The sequence below is a fragment of the Malania oleifera genome, chromosome 5 (genome assembly GCF_029873635.1).
Source record: "Malania oleifera isolate guangnan ecotype guangnan chromosome 5, ASM2987363v1, whole genome shotgun sequence".
Lineage (NCBI taxonomy): Eukaryota > Viridiplantae > Streptophyta > Magnoliopsida > Santalales > Ximeniaceae > Malania > Malania oleifera.
The window spans coordinates 41005847-41025880 of NC_080421.1; the positions used below are offsets into that span (position 1 = coordinate 41005847).

Sequence of the window (20034 nt, forward strand, 5' to 3'; positions counted from 1 at the left end):
TACGAGTCTCGCCGATCCTCCTTCAATGGCAGCCAGCTTATCTTCTTCTTCTTCCCCTCAGTTCTCTGGTGCTTCTTCCCTCACCCACGTAGTTACCATGAAGCTCTCCGCAGATAACTACCTATTGTGGAATGCTCAAATCTCAGCCTACCTTTGTGGATAGGACCTATTTTCCTTTGGCAATGGTACTGTTGCACTTCCATCTAAATTTCTTCCAAATTCCTCTCAATCTAACCCTAAATTGAACCCTGATTTTCACTCTTGGAGGCATCTTGAACAACTGGTACTTAGCATTCTTTTCTCCTCTCTCTCAGATTCCATTTTAGGGCATGTTTTGTCCTTTAAAACCTCCCATCAATTATGGACCTCAATTTCATCCATGTTCTCCTCTCAAGCTCATGCCAAAGAATTCCAAATTCATTTCCAACTCACCAATCTCTCCCAAGGTGATAAGTCCATCTTTGATTACATTGGGAAAGTTTGTCTCCTTATCGACTTTATCGCTGCAATAGGCAATCCTCTCTCTGATAAATATTTGGTCATATACTTATTGAATGGGCTTGGATCATCGTAAGAACACTTCATCACCTCCATCACCATCAGTCCCACACTGATTTCCTTCCATGAGCTCTATCATCTTCTCCTTATCAATGAATCTCGACTTGCCTTTGAAAATCGACCCATCACTACCCCTCTCGAACCATTAGCCCATTTCTCTTCGTCTGCAAGAGACTAGCAAAGTTGTGTGTTCAATTAGGGTGGACATTAAGGTCATAGCAGAGGTTGGTTCACCTTCATTGGTCGTGATGGTAGATCCCTATCTCCCTCTCATTCTTCTCAGGACTATAATGCACACCACCCAATTTGTTAAATCTGCAACAAGGCTGACCATATTGCTCTTCAGTGTCGACAACATTCCAATCATGCGTACCAATTTGAAGCTCCTAGCAATTTCTCTGCTCACTGCACTGCTTAGACTCCATTTTCCAAATCGGTTTGGTACCCCAATTCTACAGCCACTCATCATATCACAAATGATATCTCTAACTTGAACTTATCTTTTGAAGCATATGCAGGTAGTGAGACTATACGGGCAGGTGATGGCAACGAACTTCCAATTGAAAACTTTGGTGATACCTCCCTCTTCGGCAGCTTCTCTACATTTCTTCTCAAGAATATTCTACATGTTCCGTCAATTACTAAAAAATTAGTTTCTATTCTTCAATTCTTTGTTGATAATTCTTGTTGTTTTGAGTTTCACTTTACTCATTTTTGTTTGAAGGACAAGGCAACCGGGAAGATCCTCCTCACTGGTCCAACTCGCAATGGTCTCTACCATTTTCCATTGGCTACAGCCATTCTGTCGTCTCCATCAACCCATATTTGTGAATAAACCTCCATGGATCAATGGCATCGAAGGCTTGGTGACCCTTCTTTAACCTTGGTCTCTTAAGTCTTGAGGTCCAAAAACCTTCTATTATCTCCCACTAATTATGTTTTTCAATGTTCTGAATATCCCCTAGCAAAATGTCATCAGTTTCCTTTTTCCTCAAAATAGGCCCATTATACTAGGCCCTTACAATTGTTATGTGCTAATCTGTGGGGTCCAGCCCACTATGTCTCACAAAATGGCTATAAATATTATCTTTCATCTGTGGACTTTTTTACACGTTCCACTTGAATTTTTCCCATCAAGTCAAAGTCCAATGTCTTCCACATTTTCACCACTTTTTTACCATTGATTGAAAGACTTTTTAATACCAAGCTCATCACTTTACAAACATATGGGGGTGGTGAGTTTCAACCTCTCACCACCTTTTGCAAACAACTTGACATTACTCATAGATTCTCATGCCCTCGTACACACCAACAAAATGGCCTCATAGAAAGAAAGCATCGTCACATTGTAGAAACCGGCCTTGCCCTCTTGGCTTACTCATCTCTTCCATTCTTATACTGGCCTGAAGCCTTTGAAACTACGATTTTCGTGATTAACCTCTTACCCACTCCAGTCCTAAAGAACAAATCTCCCTACTTCTTGGTCTATTATCAAAAACCCGACTACAAGTTTCTTAAAGTTTTTGGGTGTGAATGTTGGTACAATCTTTGACTATATTCCTCTCACAAGTTGAACTTCCTATCCACATCATGTATTTCCTTAGGCTACAGTTCAACACACAAAGGCTATAAGTGTTTTGATCTAAAGACAAATCGCATCTACATTTCCTGTGATGTTATTCAATGAATATTCATTCTCTCTCTAACCTATCTCTCTCCCAGCCGACCCCTCTACCCATCCTTCCCTCCTCTATCTTAGGCCCTCATCCAAGCACCCATTTACCTCCATCTCCTATCATCCCTAACCAATCCCAATTTCCCTCTATCTCCAGCCCAATCCTCTCACCAACATTAACCCCCTTCCTTTGATTTTTCTCCTAAACTCCTTCTATCCCATGCTTTGCCTAATCCTAACCCTTGTCTTATTCCACCTCGTTCTTCAATCATCACTTGTTCCCACACCAACTCATCTTGCCCACAGATTTTTACTGATGGAACCATGTTGGACCCTTCTCAAAATTGTCTCACTGTCTATATAGGTGTACCAGATGATCCTTCAAGTTTTTCTGAGGCTAACAATCACACTAAATGGAAGTAGGCCATGTCCAAAGAATACGATGCTATCATTCAGAATCAGAGATGGACTTTGGTACCGCCTGTACCTCACATGAATGTACTAGGATGCCACTGGATTTTTTGCACCAAAACCCTAGCTGATGGTTCTTTTGAGAGACGGAAGGCACGTTTTGTTGCAAAAGGGTTTCATCAAAAACCAGGTGTTGACTTCGATGACACAATCAACCCCATAGTAAAACCTTCCACCATACGACTTATTCTATCTATTGCTGTCTCTCGTGACTGGTGCTTGCATCAATTTGACATTGAAAATGCTTTCTTACATGGTGTGCTCACTGATGATGTCCTTAAGTTTTTGTGAATCCCTCTTGGCCTTTCCACGTTTGCAAGCTTGATAGAGCAATTAATGGGCTTAAGCACCCCACGTGTGTGGTTTGCTTAAGTTCCTGGCTCCTTGATTATGGATTTATTGCTTTTAGAGCGGACCCATCTCTGCTTATTCTCAATTGCAATGATCTTCATATGTACTTGCTCATATATGTGGATGATATAGTCATCCCATCCTCCAAAGAGTCCACCATCGTTGATCTCATTCATGATCTGGGACTTGCCTTTCCAGTAAAAGATCTTGGTCTTCTATCTTTCTTTTTGGGTATTGAAGTTGATAACACCGCTGATGGTCTTGTCTTATCTCAAAGAAAATACATCAAGCATCTTCTTAGCAGCACCAATATGTTTCATGCCACACAAATTTCGTCACCAATGGCTGCCTCTCTAAAATTGTCCAAATTAGATACCCTAGACTTTGATGATGTTACTCTAAATCGCAGCATTGTGGGAGGTTTGCAATATCTCTCGGTTACAAGACTAGACATTTCCTTCTCCATTAATAAGGTTTGTCAATTCATGCATTCTCCAAAAGCATATCATTGGAGTGCGGTGAAGCGCATACTCAGATATTTGAAAGACACCATAAATGATGGTCTCTTTTTTGCTTCCAACTCAAGTCTCACTCTCCAAGTTTATTCGGATGCCAATTGGGGAGGTTGTCCAGATGATCGTCGTTCTATGGGGGCTTTTGCATCTATCTTGGAAAACACCTCATATTTTGGAGTTCCAAAAAGCAAAAGACTGTTGCTAGATCTTCAACAGAAGCTGAGTATAAATCCATAGCTTCCTCGATAGTTGAGCTTATTTGGTTACAAATAGTGTTATGTGAACTTGGCATCAAGCTCTCTTAAGCTCCTACTTTATGGTGTGACAACCTATGGGCGACATACCTCTCAACTAATCCAGTTTTTCACTCAAGAAAAAAACACATGGATATTGATTTTCATTTTGTTTGAGATAGGGTGGTTGCCAAGTCGCTTAAAGTTTCTTTCATTAGCTTCAAAGATCAAATTGCGGATGTCTTAACAAAACCATTGATTGCTAATAAATTTCTTCGGTTCAAATCAAGTCTCAGTGTTGTAGATACATCGTTGGACTCAAAAGGGCGTATCAAGCTATACAGCCCAGCTGCACACAAGGAGGTTTTTTCACAAATAGTTGGTGTGTAGGAATCAGAATCTTTGTAATTTGTTATTGTTGTATATTCTATTATTCCTTTTTTAGTTTTTTCTCAACCAATCTGTAACAAATCTTTTCTGTTTTAATATTCCCTTTGCTGTATATAAGTTCCTTTAACATCAATGAGAAATTGTGCGAGAACAATTCCAAAATTCTATTATCCTTCATTCAACTAACACTGATGCCATGCCAAATATAGAGAGGATGTGCATGCCAGCTATGGTCAAGAGAAATAAGGGTATGCCCTTAACAACTGAGAGGTTATACATGCTTGCAACATTCGAGAGGATGTGTACTCAATACCCAATGATTTCCATGGACGACTATCCTAGTCAAGGAGTGTCAATGACACTACCAACATCTTAGAGATTATAGGGTTGATTATTCTTTTCTTTTTAGGTATCTTATAGACAAAGTGAACAATAATTTTTTTTTTTCAATATAAATGCCCATTTTTTTCTTTTTGCATCTTCTATTCTCTATAATTCTTTGACGTTTTTTCCCCCATGGAAAGAGAACCTTGGATAATATGCTTGGCTAACCGATAGCATCCATAATTAGGTGCTCTACAGGGAAAAGGTTAAAAGTTAAAACATAGTAATAATAATTCAATTTTCGAAGAATTTTTTACTATTGTGGTGGAAAAATTAAGACTAGCTATGAAATATGATGGTCACATTCATTCCAACCTGTCCGGTTACATATTTCTCCCCCTCAAGGACCATTAGTTGACAAATTGCGCATGGAGATCTCACATTTACCCTTTTGCATGAAATCCGAGGGCAGTTTCAAACTAAAATTTTTTTTTCTTCCATGGGAGGAAATGGAGAAAGAAAAGAGAGAAGAAATGAATATCTTACTATGTGTCTCCTTTGGTTCATGTAGAAAAAAAAAGAGCTAAGAGAAGGAAACAAAGAAATAATGGTCATTTTGTTTTTTATAGTTTGAGAACTTGAATGAAAGTAGTATGAAGATAGTGTCTTGTTCTCTCTTATTTTGAAACTTGTGCATATGTTTTTTGAACCATTGTACATAGTTTTTGTTTTTGATTTTTTTTTTTCAATATCTTTGGGTTCAATGATCACCATTATAATTGGAATAATTGGTATACATTTGTGTACATCTTTAGCATACTAGGAAACATTCATTAATTTAGAGAATTAAATCATTTTTCTGAAAAATCTGTTGATGATAAATTAACTACTAACCACTACAATATCATTAATGTTGTAGTATATAAGATTTCTACTTAGCTACAAACATAATTACCATTGCAAGATTTTTCTTAAGTTTTGCTCCTAATGTTTCTCTTTCTTACGTTTTATACTTTCGATGTTGGTCTTCAGTTATTTAGTAAGATCGAGTCGAGTTCCAAAGTAGAATGGTGGAGTTTCAAGGTTATCAACAATATTTGGGCTTGAATATAAAGAATCATATACAAGATGAGAAGAAGGGTTGGATGGAGTCAAGGTAGCTAAATCAAAATTATTATTTGATTCAATTGACCTCTTCGATCATTCTAAAATTATGGCACTTAAGAGGGGTTTGAAGTTACAAAGCAAAGTGCAAGGAAGGATATATGATGTAGATAATTTTTTATATTTGACTTCTGCATGTAGTCGGTCTCCCAAATTCAATCTTGAAAATAGAAACATACTCAACACAAACTTGATAACAAAGATATGTTGTTATGTAAAAATAAATGTTAGCATATTTTTCAATGGAAGAATAAGAATGAATTAAGACATTCTTAAACATGTTTACCAAACTAAGTAGTGGTATGTAAAAAAGTTCTAATTCTTTGGTCGTGGAGTCTTGAGAGTATGAAAATTGCCCTTCCTTGCAAAGAGATTGCAAGAATTTAGTGCAAAGAGCAAGACGTTTACATGACTACCAACATTTTTGCCATAGATTTAGATAAGGAAGGTTGTCTTAAGGATATGTCATAGGTTGATGGAAGGTGGCAAAAGACATAAATTGTTTTGAGCAGTAATAATTTTTTACCTAACTTACAAACAACTTTGAGATGTCATTTGCATTGTTTGTGAGTGTTAATTATCATTATTAATCCATTATTTAAATTGTGGTTTTGTATTAAGCATACCACTAATACCATTATGTGGTTGTTTTCTAGTTGAATGGAATGTGTGGGTGGCCACCCTCCTAATACAATCATCATCTATTACGACCACACAATGTAAAATGCCATTAAATTATCTTTCTGTATACCTAACACTAGTGATCTTTGTGACACACAATGAAAATATTATCGACAAACATACAACATGAGTCATTTAAGAGTGCCCTTTAGAATGGAGTCTATGACTCAGTGTTATGGAAGAATTTTTAAAAAAATGTGACATCTATTTACTCAAAAATACTAACTTTAAAAAAATGAAAGAAAGAAAGACTCGCTTGTTCTATGCAAAACAAACACCACTAATCAATGGGCTCGAATATGTGTGAAGATACTATTTATGCATGTATGCATTCTTTGATGGGTGCATGAATTCAAAGATAACCTTAAAGCAATTTATTGAATATTATGTGTATGCACTACAATTGAGGAAGATCTAAAGATAAGCAGTGGTGTGTCAAAAGTACCACTTCTCAAGTTTTGAATTCTAGAGATTATGAACATTGCCCCTCCTTGGAAGAAGATCACAAGAATTTTGCGCAAAGAGCAAGGCATCTACATGACTTTCAACTTTTTTACTATAGATTTGAATGAGGAGAGTTGTTGATCTTAAGAATATGTCTTTGATGCTGCAGTCACTTGTTTGAGAATAGAGAGATTTTTATCCAAACATATTTTCACATTGTGTGCACATTGGAGAATTCATGTTAATCCTTTAAGATACATTTTTCATCTATTGAGAGAAGTTTTGAAAAAAATAATGAATATATATAGATGAAGGTTGATTACAAAATAATATCCACAAAATGATTCAGGAGCATACTATTGAAAATTTGTGTATATTGTAAGCTTATATCACCATCGTCTTTATATTGGGATATTCAATTACCTAGAGTAAAACCTTACAATGCTGTTTATAATTGATAAATTTATACATATTAAATGTAGACATAGTTGTATAGACATAACATAAGATGGTGTTATAATGATTGATTTTATTAGATAAAATTAAAAATTAAGAAATTATTAAGTACATTTGGTATATCACATGTTGATTGGTACACTAAGATTAATACAATTTTACCTGTATATGTTTTGTTAGATAAAAAATAATTATAATGATCTCATTTAAGTAAAATATAGAAATATAGTAAAATTGTATTGGTTCTGATGCCATTAATGTACGAACCAATCAGTGGTACACATATACCTAATACTTTTTCTTAAATTATTAACAAGAACAAGGAACTAATAAGTGGTACATGGATAAAAAAATATTTCTCTTAATTTTGATACATCTATTAACAAAAGAACTTAGGACATGACCTACTAAAAAATTTTCAAGAGAATACAAACTTCACAATTATAAAAAAAAATATTAACTTAATTCATGTAAAGTTGAGTCATGAATATTTGTAGGACTAATGTTTCTCTATCCATCCCAGTTTTGTTCAACAATAATTTTTTTTTTTGACCCGGCAAAAAAGAAAGAGCCCGTGGTACCGTAAAAAGGATGGTGTGGGGAAAAGGGCTACAGAATGAAGAAGAAGAAGAAGAGCAGCAGAAATAGTACAATGCAATGGCCAAACTCAGTCTGGCTATCAACCGTTCATCCATTAATGACTAACTTGTCGAATTCACAGGCTAAGGCGTCAATTCCTCGGACTCCAATTCGAATTCCAAGTGCCCTGTATGATTATAACGATGGTAACGCTTCTGGAGTGACTATTCCTCCGCCTTCTCATGTGAAAACTATCACAAGCCCATCGAACCCATTTGTCAAGCACTGCCTCAAGCTTCGCCACAGCTCTTCTTATCGCCACTTCCATGGTTCAGCTCTCGTTGTAGGCACAACCCCAATAAGGTCGCATGCCAATTTTCTTTTACATTTGTGTTTAATTTTTGATAATTTTCTAGGTTCCTTAGTATCATCTTCTCCCATACTCAGATGGGTATCATCTATTTTTCATTTTAGGAGTTACACAATTTGTGGGTCTTTGTCTTCTGCTATTTTTCCCCCTACAGTTTGATTGGACTGACTATGAATTTAAATTTTTTCCATGAGTGCATTTTTTGGGCCTTTTGGTGAATTATTCATGAAGTTTAGGAAGTGGTTCTAATTTAACATAGTTTTAGTTAATTGGTCTTCTCCTGAATCACCTTTGCTTTGTCATTTCTTAGTCTTCAGCTCCGTTGGTATCTGTTATCCGTGATATAAGTTTGCTGTGGCTTTATGATGATCAAGACGCCTACTTCAGTTGCATGTAGATTAGTTTATTGTAATTTGCCTCCCTCCATGTTATCTCTTTGCTCTTAAAAGAAAAATATTGTTTTCTTCATTTCACTGAATTTTAAAAACTTTCAGCCTAAAAGTGGTCCAAATCATATTTAGGTTCGTTGGTCGCTTAGTTTGTAGAATGAGGGCAGGGTCTTCTCAAAATCTAGATTAATAGGGAGAGTTAATGATTCTTTGGTCTTGTAATAATCTGACTGAACAAGAGCCATGGTTAGGGCTGGCCATAAATTACATGTTTAAAGTCATACATTTAAGCCCTGTCCATTAGGAATAGAAAATGGAAGAGATACAAGAAAGGGATAGCCTGTGGCTATCAAAGTCTGACTACTGCTAGTTAAAGACATAGATGAATCTTCTAAATTTGAAACAGAAATGTAACTTTGTAGAATAAAGAAAAATGTGTGCATGACTAATGTGTATTTATGTCCAATTACTTTGAAATATTCGCAGGGAAATTTACAGGTTTCAAGATTCGATGGAAGAGAGATCAACTACAATTGATTGTTTACTTTTACTGGACAAAGCTAAAATTCCCAAATTTTTGAATGATTTCCCTGTTCGTATTGTGCATATAAACTCAATGGTGATGAAAAGACTTTCTGGGGTGCAGTCTTCTGAATCTATTGAAGCAATTGCTCTAATGAGAATTCCAAAGAGTTTCCACAATGTAGATGACAACCAATGGGAGGTAGATTGCCAGAGTTGGTTTCCATCTCCACATCGAATTCTAGTCCTTGATGGGATACAGGTTATCATATTACTAGTCCCCAGCAACGTGCATCTTGGATACACTTGTTGGTTCTTTTCTCCTGTTTACAATCTTGCACGTTTCAATTACCAGATGGCAACACGAGTTACTCATCTGGCTATTATCTTGGAACATCTGAAAAGCAGAAAACAGTGGATATTAATTCCACTTGTTGGTTGGATTCCCTTTTGGTTTTTGGCCTTTGTCTTGCGAAGTCTACAATCATGAATGAGTAAATAATTAATAGAAAAATGGCATTGGATCAAGTTCTGATGAACAAACTTTCCTAGGAACTAAGTTCTCGGCCAAGCTATTTCACTTTCCCAGTTTTAATCATGCCACAGTCAGTGAAACACAATTTCCTAAAATTTCTTTGATTCAACTAAAATAAATAATCTAGTACTGTTGGTGAAAGCAATCCAAAGTTCTGCCACTTAGACGTTGGCCTAGTGGATATGGGGTGGTGGGATCTAAGTTTAAGTCTTGACTTCCAATGTGTCTTACTTGCCCACCCACCAAAAAAAAGAAAAAAAAAGAAAAACGTCCTGAAGTTCTAGAGAAAGTAATGCATGAAATATATAAGCTGGATAAACCTGTTGTGTAGATATTGGAATTTACTTGAAATCTTATTGCTACCTGATGGTTCAAGCCAACAGTCCCTGTTTCATCACAATGCTATTGCAATTTTATCAATTTGCAATTACCATCCAAATATTTGTTACTAATTTTTAAGAGAGTTTTGCATTGCAGGACCCAGGTAACCTTGGAACATTGCTTAGATCTGCTTTGGCCTTTAGATGGGTACGGGATGTGTTTAAAGTTCAAACCTTAAAATTTTCCATTCTTGTTCCAATTTTAAACCCTTTTTTCCCTCTTTTCTTTTTCTTTTGTTTCCCAAGCTTATATATGTAAGTAAATTCACATTCATTTTATTAACTGCATGATTCAACAATTATCACCAATTATCAATAAGTTCCAAGATTTTTAATGAAAAGGCCTTTTGTTTTAAATTAGACATCTGCCTGACTGAAAAGCTGGATCAGCGAACACAGTCATACTTCTCGAAGTGACTATGCCCAACCTTCTTTTTTTCCTCTTGTCTCTCTCTATCTTTTTCAATTGTCTCGTGCACATCTGTAGTTGTCTTTTAAGGTTATGAAAGAAAACTGATATTTGTGTTGAATGACCAACAGGGTGGTGCCTTTTTGCTCCCTGGATGCTGTGATCCATTCAATGAGAAAGCACTCCGAGCTAGCCGTGGAGCTTCCTTTCAGCTTCCAATTGTTTCTGGCGACTGGACTCATCTAGAGGCTCTTAGGAATGAATTTCATATGAAAATGTTTGCTGGTCATCCCGACAGTAACGAAGATTTGAGATCAGTTTCTTGCCTCTCTAAAGGGCTCTCAGATTCTTTAACAGATACCTCATTATGCTTGGTCTTGGGCAGCGAAGGTAGTGGTCTTTCGGAGAAATCTAGGCAAGTGTGTGAGCTTGTAAGCATCCCAATGGCAGGAGAGTTTGAGTCTCTCAATGTTTCAGTTGCAGGCGGGATTTTATTATATATGTTACAGCCTCAGCAACAGATATACAGTTGATTCTTTGATTCAGAAGGCTATTGTTGAGATTATCAAACTTAACATTAACAGATCCACTGGATTGGGCATTTTGAAGTGGGAAAATTATATGCATTTGCTCTTCTGCCACGGGACTGGGAATTTCTGAGTGATGTGAATCATCCCTCAACATTGGTTTGTGAGAGCATTTTTGAAAATAATTTATTTGCAGTTCCAAGTCAAGTGTTCTCATTATCCTACAACAGAGAGGTATTGCATCACCACCTCCTCCTTTTATGTGGCATTGACAGCGTAGTTTCATCACAATAAAATGACTACTTTTTTGAGAACTGCTTATCTTGATTGCCAATAGAATAGAAACACCTACTTCCATCCAGAAACCAGTTGAACATATCGATGCACTTTTCTTGCATCTATGTTAATGTAGATTTTTATGAGTATAAAATTTCCTAAGTTATCAAGTTGATTAGTGCATATAATTCATTTATTTAGATAGGATGCTTAATTTGGGGCCCTAAAGTCCCCCCCCCCCCCCCCCTCCCCCTCCCCGAGATTTTCAGTACTGAAGTACAGATATGCATATGAGCTTGTTGCAAGTTTAGGAGTTGTTTGGTATTATCTTTGTTTCTTACTTTGTAGCCATTTGATTGGTAAAGAAAAAAAGAGCATTTTGTACAGTGCCATTAGAAAATAAGGGAATGGTTTACAGAAAAAAAACCAATTGATGATGCTGCATGTTTTTCGACTTTTCAAAATAGGTGATATATATATTCTTTTATACTTTTGTAGCAGTGTGAATTTTTCCATTGAGTTATTTAATTAACGTTCACCCAGCATTTGGGACCATGGTTTTGGGTATTAGATTTGGAATTGTGTGGATTTAGATAAAACATGATATAAAATTATATTGAATTTTTTCTAAATTTATAAAAATTAAAATTAAAATATTGAAATTCATGTTGCTAAATGGTATGTGAAAGAATAGGTACAAAATTCCTAATATCTATTGTATTGAATATGGATATTTAGATTGTTCCCAACCTAAACCTTTATTCAAGGAAAGCAATGCATCCCATTATAGCCAATTGTTCACAATCCTTATGGCATGTTTGGTTTGTTGGGTTGAATAGGTTATGAAAGGAATGGAAAGAGAATTTGTAGGAAGAGTATGATAAAATTAAGTGGTAAATTTGATTCCATTCCTCTTAATTCTATTTGTTTCCAATCTTTCATGCTAAACATGCAGATAGTTTACAATAAATACTTTTGAGTTATACCTCTACCATCTCCATTGGCTGGCAATGATGACTATGCACAAGTTTTATGTTGAACCTTTGTTTGAAGGAAGAATCACTTCAAAGGAAAAAAAAAAAAAACCTTAAGCAAGGCGTTCATGTGTTCCCCTAGTTATCCTTGTGTTCTTTATTTTGTAGTGCTATTCCATTGGGTGCCATTCTACTATGACCACAGTGCATTAATAGTTTGATGCTATTTAAGAATTAGAATGAACATTTCAAGACTCACTTTTGTTTCCATAGGCAACAATTGGAATGACCAAGCTCCTAAGGACAAAGATGAAAATCCTTTGGTCTTCTACTCTTTTGGGAAGATGTTTGGACATCCAAATCCTACACTTGTGCAAGCCCCATAGAGGATACACTGTTCTTCCTTTGAAGCAATTCCATATTTATTTGAAATCAAATGAGACTCGTAGTAAAAAATGTGTAGATGTTATTAGGATAGTGTTTGTATATTTTGTGTGCAAATACCTTTTAATTGTGGTGAGGGTGTAATTGATTATGGGGAAACAATGAATTTGGATGCACTTGTGTTGTAAAATTCGGGTATAGGAGACACACAACGGAAGATGTAGAAACAAAAGAAACTTTAAGTCTCAATAACACTTAACTAATATGAATGAGAGAACAACAAGCAATAACACAAGAATGAAAGCAAATGACACTCAATATTCACTACAATGTGAAATACCACAATACACAAATTTTACAATGATCTCTATGTACAAATACGTTCAAAAGTACATATATAGAAGTCCCTCAGAGGTTTCCCTCCAATAACTCAACCACCCCAACGTTCAAATTCAAAATTCAAATTTCTTTTCGCAACCCAAGCGTTCTCGTCGATGAGAAGATGGGTTAGTCGACGAGAACAAGGACACTCGTCAATGAGAACAAGACATTCGTTGACGAGCCCATTTTCCTGCTCTCGGTATGTCAAGATCTTTGAACTTTTGGGCATCTCGGGATCTCCTTGTCGACGAGGATAGGGCACTCGTTGATGAGTCCCTACTATGCATCCCTTCTTATGTTTTTCTTCCTTTGTTTAAGAAACTCTAAGTATAAGAGTCATACCATAAACAACAATCTCCACCTTAGCGATTATACGTCCCTTAAGAGAATCTCGAAAAAAAAACATGTTTAGCTGCTCCACCTTGAACTTTAAAAAATGCTAAGTTGGGTTTGTCTCCCTTTTATTACTTGGAGAAATGGAGTAAGTCCAAGCAATGCTTGAACTTTTCAGAACTAATCGATTTCGTCAGAATATCCATTGCATTTTCAGAAGTGTGAACCTTCTCTAACACAAGTTCTCTTGAAGCAATCAATTCCTAGACTTTGTGGAACCTCACATCAATGTGCTTGGTTCTAGCATGATGTACCTGATTCTTTGTCAAGTAAATGACATTCTGACTATCACAATACAGCACCACTCCATCTTGATGTATTTCTAGCTCTCTAACTAAACTGGTAAGCCATAAGGCTTCCTTTGTAGTTTCGGCGACTACCATATACTCTGCTTCAGTCATGGACAATGCTACCAGAGACTGAATCATGGATCTCCAATATACTGGTCCTCCTACAAGAGTAAAAACATATCCCGTTGTAAACCGTCTATCATCCATATCTCCAGCATAATCTGCATCTACAAACCCCATAACTGAAGGACAACCTTGTTGTTTGCCGAACATGATGCCATAATTCGATGTACCCCGCAAGTAACTAAGTATCAATTTTACAGCTTCCCAATGCTGTCTTCTTGGATTAGAAAGAAACTTGCTTACCACACTTGCAACATGTACCAAATCTGGTCTCGTACATACCATGACATACATCAAACTTCCCACAACACTAGTATAGGGGACCTTTGACATGTGCCGGATTTCCTCATCTGTACTTAGGCAATCTACAGTAGACAACTTAAAATGATTCGCTAGAGGTGTATTTATCGGTCTTGCATCAACCATGCTAAACCTTTCCAACACCTTATGCACATAACCACCCTAAGATAGCCATAATCTCCTTGTAGTCATGTCTCAGCGAATCTCCATCCCCTGTATTTTCTTGGCTGAATCAAGATCTTTCATGTCAAATTCCTTATGCAACAGGTCCTTTAATTGACTCACCTTAGTTAAATTTTTTGTAGTTATCAACATATCATCGACATACAATAACAAGAAAATAAACAAGCCATTATCAAGTTTGTTCACATATACGTAGTAGTCATACACACCTTTTGTAGCCAATTTTGATCATGTAGAAATCAAACCGTTTATACCATTGTCTTGGAGACTGTTTCAGTCCATAAAGAGATTTCTTCAACCTGCAAACTAAATTTTCTTTTTCCAATTCAATGAATCCCTCCGAATGTACCATGTAGATTTGTTCTTCTAAGTCACCATGAAGAAACACCGTCTTTACATCCATTTGTTCCAAGTAAAGATCATAATAAGCTACCAACCCCAACACAATTCAGATAGAAGTATGTTAGACCACTGGAGAAAAGATCTTATCATAATCTATCATCTTCTTTTGTGAGTATCATTTTGCTTCCAGCCGTGCGTTGAATTTCTCACATTTCTTTTCTAATATTGCTTCCTTCAACCTGTACACCCATTTGCACCCAATCGGTCTCTTCCCATCTAGAAGCTCCACCAACTCCCGAGTTTGATTTTTACGTAGTGACTCCATCTCCTCAATCATTGCTTTTATCCATCTACCTTTCTCCTGGTCGTGCACTGCCTCTTGATATGTAGTTTGATCATTGCAACTGATTAGAAAAGCATAAGATATTAACTCTTCAAACCTATACCTTGGCGGAGGCCTAAGAGTGCGTCTGGATCTCCGTATAGGAAGATCGTCAACTCGCTGGTTTCCCGAGCTAGAACTCCCTGCAACCACGGGACCATGATCATTTCCGTTGTCCTGAGCTTCCAACTGTACTTGCACGACATGTTCATTACTACCCCAACTTTCTGACACCTATTTCTGTTCATCACATTCTTGAGTATGCTTCACCATAACTTTCTCATCAAAGACTACATTCCTACTGATTACCACCTTGTTTGCCAGTAGGTCCCATAGCTTGTACCCCTTTACACCCATTGGATACCCTAAAAAGATGCAACGACGAGACTTTGAGTTAAGCTTAGACCTCTCTTCACTAGACACGTGGACATAGGCTGGACACTTGAATACTTTCAATTCAGAATAGTCTACTGCATTTCCCGTCCCTATCCCTTTCGCCACTTTACCCTTTAGTGACGCTCTTAGTGATCTGTTTACTAGAAAACAAGCCATACTAACTACCTTGGCCCAAAAATTCTTCGGTAGCCCTATATTTAATCTGAGACACTGAGTCCTATCAGCAAGAGTTTAGTTTATCCGTTCTGCTACACCATTTTGTTGAGGTGTCCGACAAACTGTAAAGTGCCTCTTAATGCCCTCCTCCGCACAAAACTCCATAAACCGAGAATTAGCGTACTCGGTCCCATTATCCGATCTCAAGTATTTGATTTTCCTCCTTGTCTAGTTTTCCACTTCAACCTGCCAAATCTTAAACTTGGCAAACGTATCTGATTTGTGATGCATGAAATAAACCCAGACTTTCCGTGAGTAATCATCAATTTGATGCAATTCTAACTGGGCCCCAAACATCTGAATGCACATTGTTAAGAATACCTTTTGTCTTGTGAGTAGCTGATATGAACTTTGCCCTCTTTTTTTTTTTTTCCAAGAATGTAAATCTTGCAAAATTCCAACTGATGTGATTTTAAGCCTTTCAAGAGTTTTCTCTTGTGTAGTTCCTTCATATTGTGTTCCCCAATATGCCTAAGGCGCATATGTCACAAGACGGTCTCATCTGATTTAGCATCCACGACTGCAACTCCACCAACAACGGTAGTTCCATGCAACGTGTAGATATTCCTATATAGTTTCTGCCCTTTCATTATAGTCAAATTACCTTTACATACCGTCAGGACTCCACCTTTGGACTTGTAATTAAAGCCATTACAATTCAAGGTACCGAGTGATATCAAATTCTTCCTCAACTCTGGTATATGTCTTACATTACACAACGTTCTCACAACACCATCAAACATTTTTATCTTTACATTTCCTATGCCAATGATCTTGCAAGAAGCATCATTACCCATAAGAACTGATCCAAAATTTACTAACCTGTAAGTACAGAAACACTCCTTATTCGGAGTCATGTGATAAGAACATGTCGAATCAAGTATTCAAGAGTCTATTAGATTATCCGACCCCGCTGAAATTGATAGAACATCACCAACACTACATGCTGAATCTCTTTCTTGAACAACATTCGCAGATTTTGAAACACCTTCACGTTTCTCAGAATTTCCCTTCTTCCAATTTGGACACTCCGGTTTCATATGCCCTTTTTTACGGCATTTATAACAGCGGATTTCCTTTTCTTCTTGGATTGATTTCGGGATTTTTGACTAGACCCACCTTTAAACTTTCCTTTGCCACGATCGTTAATATCCTTTACCACAAGTCCTTCTCCTTCATCATATATTTTCAACCTTTGATGAATATTCAACTAGGCACTTGTTATCTCTTCTAGATCAAGAGTTTCCTTTCCCCACATAAGAGTGGTCACAAAGTTTTCTTAGGTATGAGTTGACGACAAGGAATTTAACAACATCAAAGCCTTATCATCTTATCAAACTTCCTCATCAAATCACTAATGATTTGATTAAAAACATTAATGTGTTGATTCAAGTTTGATCCTTTAATCATCTTAAGCCAATACAAACGTTGCTTAAGAAAAAGTTATTATTGAGTGATTTGGATAGGTACCGGCTCTCTAACTTTCGCCATATAGCTGCTGGAAAATCCTCTTCCATCACCCGATATAGTACTTCATTGGCCAAATATAACTGTATTGTAGAAGCGCCCTTTGCTTTCAAATCTACCCATATTGCCTCATTTATTCCTTCAGGTTGAGTGTCAAGTAGAACCTTAGCCATTCCTTATTGCACAAGAATGTCTTTCACTCTCCTCTGCCATAAACCAAAGTTTCCGGTTTCATCGAATTTAATAATGTCAAATCTTGCAGAAGATGATCCCGATGCCATGATAACAATCGCTCTGATACCAACTTGTTGTAAAATTCAGGTATAGGACACACACAGAGCGGCAGATATAGAAACAAAAGAAACTCTAAGCCTCAATAACACTTAACCAATATGAATGAGAGAACAACAAGCAATAACACAAGAATGAAAGCAAATGACACTCAATATTCACTAAAATGTGAAACACCACAATACACAAGTTTTACAATGATCTCTATGTACAGATACGTTCAGAAGTACATATATAGAAGTCCCTCGGATGTTTCCCTCCAAACCCAACCACCCCAATGTTCAAATTCGAAATTCAAAATTTTTTTCGCAGCCCAGACATTCTCGTCAACAAGAAGATGGGTTTATCGACGAGAACAAGAAGGACACTCGTTGACGAGAACATGACATTCGTCAACGAGCCCATTTTCCTACTCTCGGTATCTTAGGATCTTTGAACTTTTGGGCCTCTTGGGATCTCCTCATCGACGAGGACAAAGGACTCGTCGACGAGTCCCTACTGTGCAGTCCTTTTTATGTTTTTCTTCCTTTGTTTAAGAAACTCTAAGTATAAGAGCCACACCATAAACAACAACTTGGAATCTTATGCTTGCTTTTGTTAGAGGTGTAGAAATGGGTGTTCTATTTGTACAAGAGAGCCCCTATGAAATATGAGGTTGAGTTGTAAAAATTGCAATAAAAATTGCAAAAAATTGTAAATGTAGGGAGGTATAAGGGATGTGAATAGACTTAGTTTAGCAAGGATAAGCATTGAGTTGTTTAAAATGTTGAGTTGAAGGGACTCTATGAAATCCTCATCTAGGCTTTGCTAAAAATTAATAATCCCAATCATAAATTCTAGGAGTTTCTAACCATTACAAGGTCTATTTAGTAGTATTGATTTTGTCTATTTCTCCTTTCTAAATTCTTCTTTGGAGTGTGATCATAATTGACTCTTCCTCTTCAATTGTAATTAATTATGCTAACATTTTGCATCCCCCCTCAATAAATTAGATGTCTGATTCCTTTTCTTTGGTTTAGTAAGCAATGTGCGACATGGGTTGATGGTCAAATTCTTTACTAGTCAGTTGCTCTTTCAACTATTGCCACCTTAGTTTCTGTGTTGTTTTTTTCCCTTTCTTTGCTAGTTGGATGTAATATTTACCATGATGGTTAGTCACCATGATAATAATATCTTGGATTGCTGATGGATGGATTTTGAGCAATCTAACTGAAAAGCGGTACATGCCATTATAGGTTGAATAACGTCTTGATCGGTCAAATTACTTGAACACATTTGATCGATCATGAATTAAGGATATAATCGAATCACCCTATGCCCAACTTGGGCCTGGTCAAGAAGTGAGTCTTGCCAAACTTAATAGCTTGCCGTTGAATGTGCCTGCATTCGTGTAAGGTTTTAAGTACCCAAGCCTACCTGATAATCCTCATTTTCAAGATCACATAAGCTTTCATCATGGGTAGGCTTTGAATCCCCACCGAAAAGATGTATTTTGAGTTTTTCATGCTTAGAAGAATCAAAACCCCCTTCCTCCTTAGTAAAATTGGCCACTAAGCCTCCGCTTGATTGAGAACACTTAAAAAAAAAAAAAAATGCTTATAACACTTTTTACTTAAAATATATATTTCTACTAAAAGTGGTATTTGACTTGTACTACAACAAATACTTATTGTAAAAAGTATTTTTCCAAAATCATTTTTTTAGAACTATTTAATTGAATTTTGAGAAGTAATCTAAGCTAGTCTTTTGTTACTTGTAAGTGACACTATTCATAGACAAGTCAGTTTTGTAAATATAAGAAAATTTATTGATTCTTTTGCAATTTTAAAAAATATATTAGAAGATATTCATATATTATTTTATTATATATTATAACGTATTAATTATTGATGAAACCTAATTTAATTTTCATATCCTTTATGCTTAGAGAGTTTGAATTCTTCCTCATTGATGTAATCAACTAGGAGAAGATTCTTATAATCCTTTGCACTAACTGACATTGTTTGTAGAAATATTCAATTGTTCTTAGTGTTGTGGTTGAAATCATCATGGACAGGAAGAAATTGTGGAGTGGCCATCACTTACCTCTTACTGACGGGGCAACATATCATCTTAATGTATCTTTAGCCCTTGGAGTCCTATGGGAGGCTATAAAAGGTACACATTAGGAGAAAGAGGGGAACATGTCGAAGATTCTATAAAAATCTGTAATTACATTACTTATATATTTTCACGATACTAACTTCAGTGTTGAAAAAAGCCTCGGAGGCCGGTGAGAGTTTCTAATTTTTTTTTTTTCATATTAGTTTCAAATGATCATCGTGAACTATATTTGGGAAGATCTGGTACAATTTTTGATGCCAATAGGGAGTATGAAATTCCAATCTTGAATTTGGATTTATTTGAATTATGACAAAATATAATATAAAATTATATTAAATGTTTTAAAACTTCATTGAATCTAAATTGAAGTCACAAAGTTCTTGTTCTCAAATATTAACTTTCATAATTTTCAAAAAGTTGAAAAATTATCTTTTTTGTAATTTTTAAAATTCCAAAAATAAGAATAAAATTTTCACACAACTAAACAAATTTCTTATTTTTAAAGTATTAGTAAAATCTTTAAATAAATAAAGATAAAAAATTAAATAATTTTAAAAATA

At 36.1% G+C, this 20034-nt stretch overlaps 1 protein-coding gene across 2 annotated transcripts; it reads left to right on the forward strand.

Moving 5' to 3' along the window:
* Positions 1–7783: 7783 nt before the first annotated feature.
* Positions 7784–11419, forward strand: LOC131155665 (uncharacterized). Of its 2 annotated transcripts, XM_058108940.1 has the most exons (4): positions 7784–8204; positions 9087–9384; positions 10135–10185; positions 10578–11419. In XM_058108940.1, exons 1-4 carry the CDS (start codon positions 7879–7881, stop codon positions 10977–10979), a joined length of 1077 nt encoding a protein of 358 aa, XP_057964923.1. In that variant the 5' UTR covers positions 7784–7878; the 3' UTR covers positions 10980–11419. The 2 variants fall into 2 exon arrangements, with proteins under 2 accessions (XP_057964923.1, XP_057964924.1); XM_058108941.1 differs by lacking the exon at positions 10135–10185.
* Positions 11420–20034: the final 8615 nt, after the last annotated feature.

What these genes read in the sequence shown, in the direction of transcription:
- LOC131155665 (XM_058108940.1), top strand. Translation starts at nt 7,879, where the DNA reads ATGAAGAAGAAGAAGAAGAGCAGCAGAAATAGTACAATGCAATGGCCA. An exon ending in TAGTCCTTGATGGGATACAG is followed by an intron (nt 9,385 to 10,134) that starts GTTATCATATTA and finishes TTTGCATTGCAG; the next exon opens with GACCCAGGTAACCTTGGAAC. An exon ending in CTGCTTTGGCCTTTAGATGG is followed by an intron (nt 10,186 to 10,577) that starts GTACGGGATGTG and finishes AATGACCAACAG; the next exon opens with GGTGGTGCCTTTTTGCTCCC.